This window comes from Psittacula echo, assembly GCF_963264785.1.
Source record: "Psittacula echo genome assembly, chromosome: 2".
In the NCBI taxonomy this organism is placed as follows: domain Eukaryota; kingdom Metazoa; phylum Chordata; class Aves; order Psittaciformes; family Psittacidae; genus Psittacula; species Psittacula echo.
Window position 1 is genome coordinate 99486439 of NC_137737.1, and position 15193 is coordinate 99501631.

General features: G+C 39.3%; 1 protein-coding gene across 3 annotated transcripts in view; it reads right to left on the reverse strand.

Annotated features, from left to right (window-relative positions):
- ZNF407 (zinc finger protein 407) overlaps positions 1–15193 on the reverse strand; it is a 343995-nt gene that overhangs the window by 99883 nt on the left and 228919 nt on the right. For all 3 annotated transcript variants that reach the window (XM_080611327.1, XM_080611326.1, XM_080611325.1), the window contains one exon: positions 1039–1217. In XM_080611327.1, coding sequence (XP_080467453.1) covers positions 1039–1217 — 179 coding nt within the window. The remainder of the gene's footprint in view (positions 1–1038; positions 1218–15193) is intronic.

Genomic DNA, 15193 nt, shown 5'->3' on the forward strand with positions numbered 1-15193 from the left:
ACTGCACAAAGCTGAATGAAAGCCCTCTAGGTTATGGTTTCTTAGAAGTATTAGGGTCTCAAATTATGAGATCAATTCCTTACAGAAGAAGATTAAAATCTGACACAGCAGTACTAATAGTAGTACTTCAATCGAAGATTAATTTGCATCTTAGGGAGAATTTGGCCCACATAGCTTCTTCCTCCTCTGGATTCCCCAACTCTTTCTTCTCACCATCTGTTCTTTTTTCCCACTGCTCTGACTTGTCTTCCCGCCCAGTGATGTCTAAGTTATCTGCCTCTCCTGAGTTAAAATCACATTTCATTCAAGCTCCAGCCTAATTTTGTATTATTTCTCCTAACCTTTTGCCATTGAACTCTTAATTTTTCTGCTAACTTGATGCTCCTATTAAACTTCTGCCTTCTATTCTGAACTGTAGAATCTCAACCAAAAAACCTCTAGTTCCTAAACTGGAAACACCTCAACTTTTTTCTTATAATTCTTGTTTCCAAAGCAATGTTTCTATTTTACCTTTCTCCAGTGACTTCCATGTGTGTGCTCTCCAACGTCAAGCCTCAAAACATCCGTGTAAGTTATTGATTGGTCTCTGCTGTTGTCTTTTCATATTGAATACTGTCAGCTTTTTTGTAATGAAATTGAAGAATTTTTAAAGTGGTACATTATTTTGCCACTGTATTTCTTAGTAATTTTGATTTTCTGTTCTTGGATGAATAGTTTGGGCGGAAGGACTTAATACAAATGTTAAATAAATATTTCTCTATAAAAGTTCAACTAGATTTCAAACTCAGGCATGTAAATAGCACACACTTCTGATGTTTATATATTGAACAGCAAGCTCTGCTTATGAAACATGAAAGGATTTCAGTGTTTGATGCATAACCTTCACCCCTTGTGAAAACTTGAAGAGGACAAAGCCCATTTAAAAATCATGTTCTTCAGAATAAATGACAATAACATAACAACTAGCTTTCTTATGGCAATCATTTAAGCATACTCATACAGAGAAGCATTTGTAAGCAAAGGGAAGAATGACCTTACCAGCATGCAAGTACGCCAGATCAGGATTTTCAATGTCTGGGTGTAGTTCTTTCAAGTGGTTACGAAACTCCACAGGGATATTGGTTCCATAGTCACATTTAGGACAGTTATACATTTTTACTCCTTCATGCTTTCCTGTATGTAAGATGTGCTTACGTATATTTTCAGCACAGTTAGACCTAAAAAGAAATGAAAAAAATAAATGTTTTACAGCAATTTATACCCCACTTGTTCAAATAAAATCTAGTGTTATAAAAGAAAACAAGTAGTCATTATTCATTTTTCACTATCTGCCCAATTTTTGCATCCTTTTAGCTTTTGCAGAAATGCCATGCAAAACTTAGCATGAAGGCTCACAAAGCTGTTTCAAGTTAACTAAGCAACACATCTGAAACATAAACATTTAGAAATGAACAGTTTTTTACATTTGCAGAAGTCTTAAGATTTTAATTTTTCTTGATGGCAGTAAGTGATGGATAGAAATTAAGCAGAAGTCTTTAACTTAGAAAAACTGAAATGCACAGATTCTTGTAACGTTCCCAGTAGAGCTCACACAAACCTTCCCTATGCAGTTCCTAGATTCCACAGGAGTTGCTATGAACGATTTTTGTTAAGAATATTCCACCAACTCTCATCTCACTTTATGAACATTTTCTACAAGACAGAACTGAGTTGCTCAAGTTTATATCTTTTTGAAAATACACACAAATTCTGATTCATATCTTAAGCATGGCTTTTGTGGAAGCAGTGGAGTTTCAATGCATAAAAATCAGAATACATAGACAAGTAGTTTTATGCATTTAGAAGAAATGTTTCTAATGATATTTCTGAAAAAAAGAAATGTGAGTAGAAAAAGGTTTCACACTTCTTTTATCCAGAAAGAGGTGCACAATATGACAGCCATTTTTCATTTCCAGTCTCTAGAATTTTGCAGTCTCATTCCAAAATTATTTTGCAGTAGAATTCCCTACTTCTTCAAAGTTGGTGATGAATCCCATACAAAATATACTGCTTCTTCATTTATGTAAATCAGAATTAATTTATTTATATTTATTCTTGAATCAAAATAATAGCCTGCATACAATTTTTTTAGACTTTCTTTGTACTGTACACTACTAATATTGTCAAACTAAGAATAGTAATTCAGTTTAACTGAAAAAAGTACACTCAAGTGAACTACATAAATATATAATACTTCACAAATGTTGAAATAAGACAACAGTAGGATTTTGAACAGCCAATTGTTCATCTGTCATGGTTAGGAATACCATAGTAACATGCACCTAGATAAAGAACCCCCAAAATAAACTGGAAGTAGCAGCTTGAAGTTCTGTTGGAGTGCTTGTCTCTCCCTTGGAGATGGTCATAGTAAAGCTGATATCTGCCTTACAGTGCTGCCAAAGCTCACCCTCTGTCATGTCCATCTGCTATATACCAGTATAATGATCAGACGCCTAAGAATGTCAGAGAAGACATGTTCACTGAAAAATATGGGAAATATTGGTCCTCAGCATCTTTCAGGATTCAGCCCTAATAAAATTACAATGCTCATAAATGTTAAAATTAAACATGTATTTTATTTTTTTTTTTTTTTAAAGGAGAGTGTACACTGCAATGAAAGCAGGAGACAATCTGGGAACCTTCTATCATGGGTTATATTTTAAAGGGCAGCAGATTAAAGCAGAGCACACAAATCTGAAATAAAGTATCTGTGTCCTTTTAGCTCAGCTCTCACACTATGTTAAAGAGAGATATAAAAGATTTTACCTTAAATATTTCTGCGAAATATATAAAGGATCTGTGGAAACCTATGTAAGAGTTTTGTGTAGAAACCCCAGCCTGTTCAAGTCATAAAAGGTCAGTTCTATCTCCTTTGATTTGTGAATTTGCTCCAACCACTTTAAACGGAGCAATCCCAAAGTCTCATTAATTCAGTCATCAGTAAAAATCTGTGACTAAACACATCAACATACTAACATAAAAATTTAAAAAAAATGTTATTTTTTTAATGCAGTGAGATGACAAAGCATTACAAAAGGTCTCGCATATTAGGTTGCAATGCAGCAATTGCAATTATAAAGTTAACCATGAAGGTAACAACTGGCAAATGCAAGCACTTGTGAAGCCAAGTAATACCTTTACATATGACACGACAAAAGTGTACTGCATATAAAATGCCTTTTTTTTTTTTTTTTTTAAATTATTCAGTGTGCTTTTAATGTCTGTTTTACGAGGAGTCTTCTCCCAAGTACTGTACAAGTATGTTATATGTCTGACATAAAAACACCCCACCAAAACTGTGGGCATGTGTGTACTTACATCACTTCATTCCGTACGAGCAAACACAGAGGTCTGTGATTTTAAACAGCACTCTGTTTTCATTAAAGCTACATCATGATAAATATCTAAAACATTATAGTGTTGCAATAGTGATGACAGTTAAGCATTTGATAGGCTTTGTGTTACAAAATTCACTTCCAGGAGTTTAGAAACTGAGATAAAAATTCCCTTTGTTCCAAAATCTGGCAACTTAAAGCCCAGCCCAAAAAAATTTTTTTGAGTAAAGTCTGTCTGTTTTTTTGAGTTCCACTGAATTGTAGCCACAAACAAATAAACGTAGCTTCTAAGAGGCCAGCCTGTGTTCCACTAAGGCTAAACCAGATGTTTCTAAGTTAAATTACTATTATCATTTCTTAATGTAAGCATGTTTTCATCCTTATGATCCATTTTCCATTTTGGAAATCGAATGTATATATTTCTGGCAATTTGTCCATGGTCTGCAGTAACAGGAAGAGACCTCATTAGGGAGACTTAATTAGTCTAAAGCTGTCATCTATGGATTTATATTCAATGCTGATGCAGAGAAACAAAACAGAAATTTTGTATTTATTTCTTGCAGTGAGTCTTTTTATCAGATATTAAGAAAGGTTTGACCCCACAACAATTCTATTAAATGAAGGTGGAAAAGTTTTCAGTTTCCTGTCAGTGCTATACATGGTGAAAGAGAAGACGGGACATGTTACTAGGGCACAGAAAATGTGAGGAGCTGAAAAGCTCGGCCCATACTTCCCATGTAACAAGACTTTATGAGATCTCCTCATCAAAGACTGATATACTGGGAAGAGTATAGGTCTGCTTTCCATTGCATACATCCAGGACAGCTCCCACATTTCTCTACAGGACAATGCTGTGAAGTAAGGGTGACAGATGACAAGTTTCTCCTGAGAAATGCAGCTACTGCTTAAAATGAAAAGAAAACCTCTTTTGGCTGAAGATATAACAGGGCTTTTATCTCTAACATTCATCGCACAGCAATGCATTCACTATTGCTGTTCTAATTGCACGGTTTGTCTTGCCATTGTAAATCGACTCCTACCAACCAGTTACCTGCCTTTCTTCTGCTGCTATCAACAAATTAAAGGTTGATGCTTATTAAAATACCATAAAGTGTAGTACTTGGCAATAGTAAAATTGTACATTAATCACAGAATTACAGAATGATTGAGGTTGGAAGAGACCTCTAGAAGTTATCTGGTCCAAGCCCCCTACTCAAACAGGGATACTCAGGGCCAGATACCCAGGACAGTTTTCAGGCAGCTTCTGAAAATCTCCAAGGATGGAGACTCCCCAGCTTCCCTGGGGAACCTGTGCCAGTCACCCTCACAGTGGAAAACTGTTTTCTGATATTCAGGAGGAACCTCCTGTGTTTCAGTGTGTGCCCATTGCCTTTGGTCCTGACACTGGGCACCACTGAAAAGAGCCCTGCTCCATCTTCTTTACTCCCTTCTTTCAGGTATGTGTGCACATTGATGACATCCTTCACGAGTCTTTCCTCCAGGCTGAAGAGTTCCAGGTCTCTCAGCCTCTTCTTTTTTGAGAGATATGCTCCAGCACCTTTTTATCTTAGTGCCCTTTTGCTGGACTCTCTTCAGTATGTCTACGTCTGTCTTGTACCATGGAGACCAGAACTGGACCCAGCACTCCACGTGTGACCTCACCAGTGCTGAGTAGAGGGGAAGGATCACCTCCCTTGACCTACTGGCAACAATGCTCCTAATACAAGCAGAAGACAGTTAGCTTTCTCTGCTTCAAGGATGTGTTGGTGGCCCATGCTCAACTTGGTGATCACCAAGAACCCAGGTCCTTTTCTGCAAAGCTGCTTTCCAGGTGGTCAGGCCCCAGCATATAGTGGTGCATGGGGTTGTTCCTCCCCATGTGCAGGACTTGGCACTTCCCCTTGTTGGATATGTGGTTCTTGTCAGCCCATTTCTCTAGTTCACTGAGGTCCATCTGGACTGAGGTGCAACACTCTGGTGTATCAGCCACCTCTCCCCAGTTCGTCTATCTGCAAACTTGATGAAGGTACACTCCACCACCACATCCAGATCATTAATGAAGGTGTTGAAAAGGACTGGACACAATATTGACCCCTGGGGTACACTGTTAATTACTGGCCTCCAACTAGACTTCATGCCACTGACCACCACTATCTAGGCCTAGCTTTTCAACAAGAACAATGCATCCAAAAAAGATTGCAGTCATTGTCACTTTGTAAGCAAATCTCATTATACTGATTAACTGGATAAGAACAGGATAGCACAGGAACAAAAGAAAGCTGGGTAGGTATTATAAAAGTCAGTAACACTAAGGTTCCAATGGCACCTTACACCACAAAGAAGCTCAAAGCTCCCACATAATGGGGCCTAAAACCAACTTCTGTATTCCAAGAATGAGAACAAACAGCTTATTCAAGTTTCTAGTGGTGACTGTGCTTACACAGGCATCATTCATAAAGAGACAAGGAAGCCCAAGTACCACATGCCACAAAGCTATGTGTCCTTGTCTGCTTAACAGCACTGATCTGCTTTGCAGGGAGAGTGAAATAAAGTGGAAGGTCAGGAGAAGCATAAAATGCTCAGACATTTTGTCAGCCTGAGAAGCTGTTGCCTTCGTCTACTTTGTCTTTCTTCTCACGTTGCCTCTCCTATCTCAGTCCTGTTACAAAACAGTTGGACATTGTGCTAAGAGTAAGAAACAGAGCGCCTGGTCTACAGAACAGTGGGAAAATACATGCTCCTAGTGCATGGCGTGGGCAAAAGTACGTGTAACTGCCTTCCCCCCTAAGCCAGAAAATACGATTGTTCCTTTAGTTCCTAAAAGTAGCATAACTCTGCCCCATGAAGACATTTTCTTAGTTGCACTGGCATCTAGAGTGTGCTGCTGACCAGATTCCTCAGAAAAACTAGGCCTACCCATTGAAAACAGCAGCTCTGTTGGGAGTTCTGGGATGGCAGAGCACAGATGTGCACTTTGCAGGAGGCATAGGTGAGAGTTCAAAGTCAGCAGCAGGGAAACACGGGTGGAACAATGAGCCTTGGAGCAAATCTGTGGCAGGTAGGGAACTGTCAGCAAGAAGGTCCCCACAGTAAGTGCTGTCTGTGGTCATTATTCCCCCATCATGTGTTCCTTTTCTCCCACCTTGCTGGGCTCAGCCAGCCAGCCTCATCAGCAAGCAGTACAAGCCGCAAGAGGGCAGAGATTTGGGCTTTCCTTCCCCATGCAGGGATGGAGATCAAGGCTGGATGCAGAGGGCTGTGCCTTTCCCTCCTCCCAGCCAGCAGCACTGGTTTAAGCAGCCCAGGTAAACAGCCGAATCAGTAGCCTACTGCAGAGTTGGGGCTGCCCACTCCCAGAGCCATTTGCTGTCCTCATCTTTTACATGGCATTTTGGATAAAAATCATGAAGTAAGAGAAATTTATGAAACATCTTCTGCTAATTCTGAATTTGCCAGTGCAGAATAGGAATATTTCTATGTTTTCTAAGTGTTTTGTACATGAGAATACATTAGCTTTATTCAACAGCTGAATGAAATATAGCAGGAAGCAACCTATTTTTATTAAGATGTTTTACTAATAGGAAACTGAAATTAGAACTCTTCCATTATGCAGTGCCTGACATTTTCAGGAAGATGCTTGCTGCAAGACATGAAAATGGAAGGTTTTAGAGGTGCAAATGAGGCAAAATGTTAATTATCTAGCCCAGTAAGTTTTAAAAATTTTAGCACCTTGTAGGGCTCTTATTTGCACAAAATAAACCTTTTTCAAAAGGTTTTCACCAGGACATTAGATAAAACACCCTCTTTCTGCAGAGAAACGCTAGTAACCTAAAGGACTTACGGCAGCTCCACGGGTGTCACTATTTACACCATAAAAAGAAACACAGTGATACAGCCGACCAATTGAAAAGATCTCTATTTTACACCTGTTCATCAGTATGAATCAAGTTCACTCTCATACAGAGAGCACTCTGAAGGTATTCTGCACTATGCAACAGGCAAGAAGTACACAGACATTGCAGTATTTTGATTGAAAAAACAGCCAAGTCTCCAGATATTGTCTTCCAGAAATAAAAGCAGTTATGATAGAATCATAGAATCATAGAATGGTAGGGGTTGGAAAGGACCTTAAGATCACCTAGTTCCAGCCCCCTGCCATGGGCAGAGACACCTCACAGCAGACTAAATCACCCAAGGCTCTGTCCAACCTGGCCTTGAACACTGCCAGCAATAGCAAATCTACCACTTCTTTGGGCAACCCGTTCCAGTGCCTCACCACCCTCACAGTGAAGAACTTCTTCCTTATATCTAACCTGAACTTCCTCTGTTTTAATTTAAACCCATTACCCCTTGTCCTATCACTACAGTCCCTGATGATGAAAGCAAACTTCTCATGAAAGTGATATGTATCATCATAGATTCTTAACTGCAGTTATTCACCAAAAGCTTGCAGGCGCCTCTTTCACAGAAAATGCCATCTAACTTGGAAAATCCTCTTTAAATCAAAACTGCAATAAGGTAATTGCACTAGAAAGGGAGAAATGCAATGTCACTCAAGACATTTAGCTGGACCTCATGGATAGCACAGTTCATATAAAAAGTTTGCCTAGTGATGATTTCCTCAACACTAACTCTTTCTGGTACTAAAATATGATTTTCAAAGACACATTGGAATCTGATGGAAAGCAATAGACAATCTATTGAAATCATGGGCAAATTACTTTATAGCTGATCATTCTCACTTTTACAAACTGTCATATTTGTTATACTGCTGCATCCAGAGAGTATTACATTTCCAACACATCTCGCTCAGCTGAAGAATCCTCTGCCATCTGGACCTCTCGTGGATGAGCTACACACACCCAGTTCCTTTCATCCCACTTTGTGAAATCATCACAGTCTTCCTAAACTCTTTGAACTTGCAAAGATTGCTTTAAGCTTTGAATACTAGAGTGCGTTTCACACCAGTGCTACATACATGGATGCCAAGATTTTTCACATGCTCAGCATTCTCCAGTTTTGGACAGGAGCTCTGGGAACTCCTGGATACTCTTTGGAGCACCAAGAGCTCCTGTTCACTCATTTAAATGCTGGAATCTGTCAGGTTTTTTTCAGCATTATTGCTTCCCAAAATACAACCCTGCCAGCCTGCTTTTATTTCTTACTTGCATTAAACTGTATGAAAACTAGCGTTCAGTAGAGTGACAATAAACAACCTAATGGGCAATATTTTCTTGACAGGAAAGAAACGAATACCTCAATCTGTGGTAATTACATTACATGAACAGACTTATTCGATCAAAACCTTTATAATGACAGTCACTCTGCTAAGCTAAAACCCAGACAAACAAACCAACTAAGAATTCTTCCCAGGACACACAAGATTTATCTACATTTCTGGGTTTTGCCAGTTAATGCAAACTACCTACAACATTATACACAATCTGCATATACCACTGGCATTCAGTTCAGACCACAAGTTTAAAAACCGAACTATTGGCTTACCTTCTCAGTGATACAGGTCAAAACAGAATGCACAAGAAAAAATCACAAAATACCATAGCCAAAAAATACATTCTGAAATTTGTTATGACTAACATTATAAAATTATTATTACATATTAAGACACATAGAAAACATATATGTGCATATATGCACAGGAAACGTGATATATTTGTTCAGTCTTATTACTAGCATGCACCTGTGTTACTTTTCCTTGCTCTTTTCCTTTAAAACCAAAGATCCTAACTTTTACTTAAGTTTTAAATGACTGGGGGAACAATCACATAAATACAAGTGCTGATGCCCTGCAACCAATCTCAGTTACCAAGAGACTTATGCTACTGTTGCTAGAATTAGCAGCATATGGCTCCATGGGAACTCAGGAGGTCAATTGCAACATACCCTGTGCCAGCTTAGCTCTGCCTATGTCACTGCTGGCAAACATCTCTCCATGCTGTTCATAAAGACCTATGGTGGACAGTGGCAACAAATTGCTGGGAGACAGCAATGTCTTAACCACTAGAGCCATTTCTGCAGTGAACATTTGCCCGCAGATGATGCTTTTCAACCATACCAAGCTAAGCTGACTGAAATAACACACCCACAGCATCATAAAAAGGCATGCCCAACAATCTGGTGGCCACATGAATTGCCCCGTTTTACATGTACTGCTGTGTATTGCATATATTGCCACTCAGAAAATATGAAGTAGCCTATAAAAGGGAGTACACTACATTTACATGTTTTAATGAGATTTTATGATACAGTCAGTTTCACAAAGAAACTAAAAGAAATGTATTTGGGATTTATTCTGACAGTATTATAGTAACACCCAGGGATAATAATCGTAATGTTTTCTGCTTTTCTACATATTTAGCTTTGTATTTTTTTTTTTCTGTAATGATCTATTTGTTATGACATACAGTATGTGTGACAGATGTCCAATGCTGGCTGCGAAAAAGTAGCAGAGCCCTGTAGGGAAGCAGCAAAAACTTGTGCGTTAGCACTGAAAATGATGGAAGATTGATAATTACTGCTTGTGTCTCAGCTCCATTCAGCAGACTACCATGTCCAAATTGTAATCTGTCCACAGATCTACCATTATATTTACAAGGCATACGAATAAAATGTCCAAATTTCAAATAATTGATTATTACAAATACATGAGATGCAAGGAGTTGATTACAATCGCCAAAATGCATGCTCTTAAAGGCAAACTGAGGGTGACTGGAAATTCTGAAAGGAAATAAGAAGTGATATACTCTAGTTTTGTTTACCTCTGAGGAATCTGTAAAGCTGGTTACACCCCTGCACAGTGAACAACAACCAAAGTATAAAACCAGTGTGACATCTAGATCTACTCATGAATTTTCAGTCAGGATTTTTCTCAAAAAACAAACAAAAATGTTTAGTTCACAATACAGAGAAAACCTGATCTTTGCAGAAAAAAAATAATCTCTTATTCTGAGGAAATAAGGCTTCCTGCCTTAAATGCTTACATTTATTCTGCTTTCTACATGAAGAGAAATAACGAGGAACCCTCTCAGACAGCAATCTGCAAATTTATGTCCCAACTACAAGACTTGGGAGAAGCACGTGGAAAGGGGGCAGAAAGGCAGGGAGACATGCCTCAGCTCTCCACCTGTGCTGTGGTCCTCACTGCTTGGGAAGATGCTGTGCAGAGCTCAGCTCACCTTCTGAGTCTGGCCAAGTAGCAATTTGGAGAGAGCCTCAATGTCTCTTTCTACTGACAGAGAACGGAAAAAAAAATAAAATACTAAAAAAAAAAAGGCAATTTTTCACAAGACTGATCTGCTACTGAAAGCTCTCCGTAACACCTGCTAGAACTCCTGGCTTCCACCTTGTTGCAGGCGGAGTGGGCTCTGTAATGGCTTGGCTCAGGGGCCCTCTGGATCCACGTGCCTGTAGTCTGAGGGATGCAGAGGTCTGCTGTGCACAGTGCACTGCTGCGCCGTGTCAGCCAAGGTTTAAGTGGCAGAAATAGCAGGTGGAGTTCATCTATTTCACAGTAACTGAGAATAATCACTCCATTGTTCCTGAGCTTCCTCCCTCCCCCTTTCCTTTCTTGTTGGAGCAGATGGCATAAAAGAGAAGTTCGTCGGAGAAACAGCGTCTCTGCAGTTGTGTAAGGATGGAGACCAGGTTTTAAGTATCATAGGCCCTGATTTAGCAAGGTACTTATGCACTTGTGCAGTTAAAGTACAAGCAGCCCCACTGACTTCAAAAGAATGACTCACAAGCTTAAATTTATGTACATGATCAAATACCTTGCTGAAATGAGGCCATGGAAAGTATTCATTTTTTTAAAAAGCTAGGATGAATTTAATTGACGACACACATTTCCTTTCAACATCAATTTTCCCCCCTATTGTACTTCTTTTAATGACCACATAAAGTAACTGAACAATTCTTTAGAGTCTGTTTGTATATCCTCAGGAATCATAAAGTATTTTCACAAATATAAAAGTGCAGACGGAGCCTAAGAAAGAGTGTGGAGTCTAGAGGCTGCACAAGATGAAACTGGACTCCTAATGCTGCTGGAGTCAGAAATGATAGCAACAAACCCTAAAGGCTGCCTGTCAATCTCAGATGCAGATGGTACTTCCAACTGGCCTTTGTGTCAGTTCCTTCAGCCATTTTAGTGACAACATGGCTCCCTAGAGGGTAGATCCTGTTGCTTTGCAGCCTGGATTCATACCCATGGCACTGTGGTCTGTATGATCTCTGTTCAAACTAGTTGGGTTTTTTTTAATGCTAACACATTGCCTCTTGTTGCCCTATCCCAGCCCCACACTCCCTGCAAAAAGAGATGGTCATTTTCGTCTTCATTTCAAATATTCCAGTTTATCAATGGAATAAGCATTGTCAATGTCTGAGAGATTAATTTTTGTTATGCATGCCAAAATTATATATAAAGTCCCTGCTAATAAAATCTGCAGATGACACTGTAATTGGTAGCATGATGAATAACAATGACACTGCAGAGCAGTTTCACAAGCTAGGCCTGTTCAATCAAAACACGGAGACATACAACTACATGTTAGGTCTCCCACCTTTGTACAACATCTGCAAGTAACTTATTGTGTGTGAGGACACTGTGAAAAGCTGTGACATTGAAAAAGATTGAGGGATTAGTGGACCAGCGTTTTTATGTGAGCTTCCAGTGTAACACTGTAAGCAGAAAGGTTCCATGTCATCTTTAGATACTTAAGCAAGGAAGTAGCAAGCAAATGTAAGGATGTAATGTTCTTTTCATGACACTGGAGAAACTAGTTTTAGAATATCTACTTCCTGTATTATTGCCTACATTTTAAAAAGGAAACAGCCACAAGATAATAATAAATAGAAATACAAGTTAAAAGGGAAAACCCCCAAACACTTAGCTTAACACCCTAATCCCCTTATTTTCCTTATTACACTTGAGCTTGTGACATAAGCAACTGTGCTGATTTTGACTGGGATAGAGTTAATTGTCTTCATAGTAGCTAGTATAGGGCAAGGTTGTGGGGTCGGAGCAATCCCAGGCACAGCCACAGGCTGGGCAGAGAAGAGATTCAGAGCAGCCCTGCAGAGAAGGACTTGGGGGTGTTGGTCGATGAGAAAATGAACATGAGCCGGCTTCAGTGTGCGCTCACAGCCCAGAAAGCAACCATATCCTGGGCTGCATCAAAAGGAGCGTGACCAGCAGGTCGAAGGAGGTGATCCTGCCCCTCTACTCTGCTCTTGTGAGACCTCACTTGGAGTATTGTGTGCAGTTCTGGTGTCCTCAACATCAAAAGGACATGGAACTGTTGGAACAAGTCCAGAGGAGGGCCATGAGGATGATCAGGGGACTGGAGCACCTCCTGTATGAAAACAGGCTGAGCAAGTTGGGGCTGTTCAGCCTGGAGAAGAGAAGGCTGCGTGGAGACCTCCTAGCAGCCTTCCAGTATCTGAAGGGGGCCTACAAGGATGCTGGGGATGGACTCTTCATCAGGGACTGTAGTGACAGGACAAGGGGTAACGGGTTCAAACTTAAACAGAAGAAGTTTAGATTGGATATAAGGAAGAAGTTCTTTACTGAGAGGGTGGTGAGGCACTGGAATGGGTTGACCCAGGAGGCTGTGAGTGCTCCATCCCTCACAGTGTTCAAGGCCAGGTTGGACGAAGCCTTGGGTGGCATGGTTTAGTGTGGGGTGTCCCTGCCCATGGCAGGGGGGTTGGAACTGGATGATCTTAAGGTCCTTTCCAACCCTAACTATTCTATGATTCTATGATTTATCCTGAAAACAATGTTGAGAACAGGGATGTTTAACAGGGAATAAATATGTGCTTAAGGGACACCTTAACGTTGAGAAAACCTGTAACAAAACCAGAAGTAATGACTACAAGTTACAACCAAATTTAAACAAGAAATAAAGCACAATTTCTTCAGCACTTATAGCAATTAACCTTTCACACAAGAGGAGTGGGTTCTCCAACTCTGAATGTTCCTGGATCAAACTTGAATGTCTTTCTAGACAATAAAAATTCAGTCAAATGGAAGAGGCTCAGTAGAGAGCAAACTGGAAAAAAACCATGCAGTTTGTTTTATGTAGAAGGTCAGACTAGCTGAGCTTAAGGCTTTTTCTGGGCTCAAAGTCTACAAGAAGTACAGTTTTAAGTCTGAAAAATGTCATTGTGAGGTCAGACATTTATTGTGTTTCCATGATGTCATGGAAATCTGTTCAGTCTGCAAATTAAAATATATTCTTCCTGGCTGTCAATACTGCAAAGCCATCTTAGGTTCTGAAAGTCAAATTTGGTTCTTTAGTTGGAGGTATGATTGATTATTTGATATAAAATCTGCCTTGAAAGTATATATTGGAGAAACATCATTCTCTTCAGATTATGTCCTCATAATGCCATTGTCTGCACAAATATAAGTAAATGCAGCATTTGGCTCAGTACTTTGAGCTTACTTCACAGCCATCCTTCACCCCAGGAGAACTGGTTTTAAGAGTAGAGAGCAAGCAAAGCTTAATTTTTGTGCCTACCAGAGTACATTTGCCTACAAGGACGCCCTTCTGCTCAGACACAAACTGCAGTTTTCATGTAGCTAGATTTTCACGGTAGACCCACACATCAATTTCACTGTGCTGTGTACTTCACCAAGAGATACTGAAATGGAATACTCTTGAATGAAAAGACTATGCATTTGACTTACCTAGCATACCTAGTGATTATACGCAGAGTAAAATGTATAAGATAGTTTCTAGCACTTCTGCTTCAGACTACCCAAAGCTCCAGATAAGCTGCCTCGCAAAAGTACTAACTTAAAATTGGACCACCCAGAAGACATAAATTATTACTGTGCTTTCAACTACCTGCTATTATGTCTAAATATTACACACAGAATTTTAATTAGATGAGAAATCAGGGTAACACTGTAACTGTGTTGACTGAGAACAGGAACTGATGATCTTTTAGAGATCTTTAAGTTCCCTTCCAGCCCTAACCATTCCATGATTATATGTTGCTTTAAGAAGCTGATCTAGTACCCAAAAAGAGAAAAGTGTAAACACTTCGAAAAGCCTTTAGAATATCAATGAAATTGTGTCACATTGAGAAATTTTATAGACCAATGCCAGATAAATTATCCTACGATCATGTATGCAAAGGCTTTGTCTTAAAGAAAACAAACAACCAAATAAAACCCCCCAACCAAGCACATAAAAATAAACCCCATCACATTCCATGAAAATAAACTTCTTTCTTTTAGTATAGATGGTGTTATGGACTTGCCTTTTTTCCCCACAGAGGGTTAACATGGAAAGAGGGAAAAATGGTAAAATATGAAACTTGTTCTTTGGCTTCAACTTTCACATTCCTGTATCATACTACAACAGAAACTAATGAACTTGCTCATCTTCAAAACCCCTTTTGCATGTTTCTTCCTTACTCTGAACTCTGATCTTTGCAGATCTTCCCTTGTGTGTGTACCAATTTTACCAGTATAGCATGTGCACTTTTATTAGTTATGTTCTGATAATTTCTACTGAGAGATACTTAAAGCTTACACAAGTCAAAAACTATTTTATCACTTCTGAAGAAAACTAATAGGGCAGAGTCACTGAATGATAAGAGAGAGAGACCACTGAATTTATTTAATAATCCACGTCCATTTCACAAAAATGGCCTGTGTAATCCTTTTAAAAATAATAACCTGTTCATTTCAGACCTTGCACAATGCTTCTCTTTGTCCCTTGTAAGTCTCTCAAATGTCTTATTTTAAAGGAATATATAGTACTCCCGGAAGACATTTTCCCATTTCTATT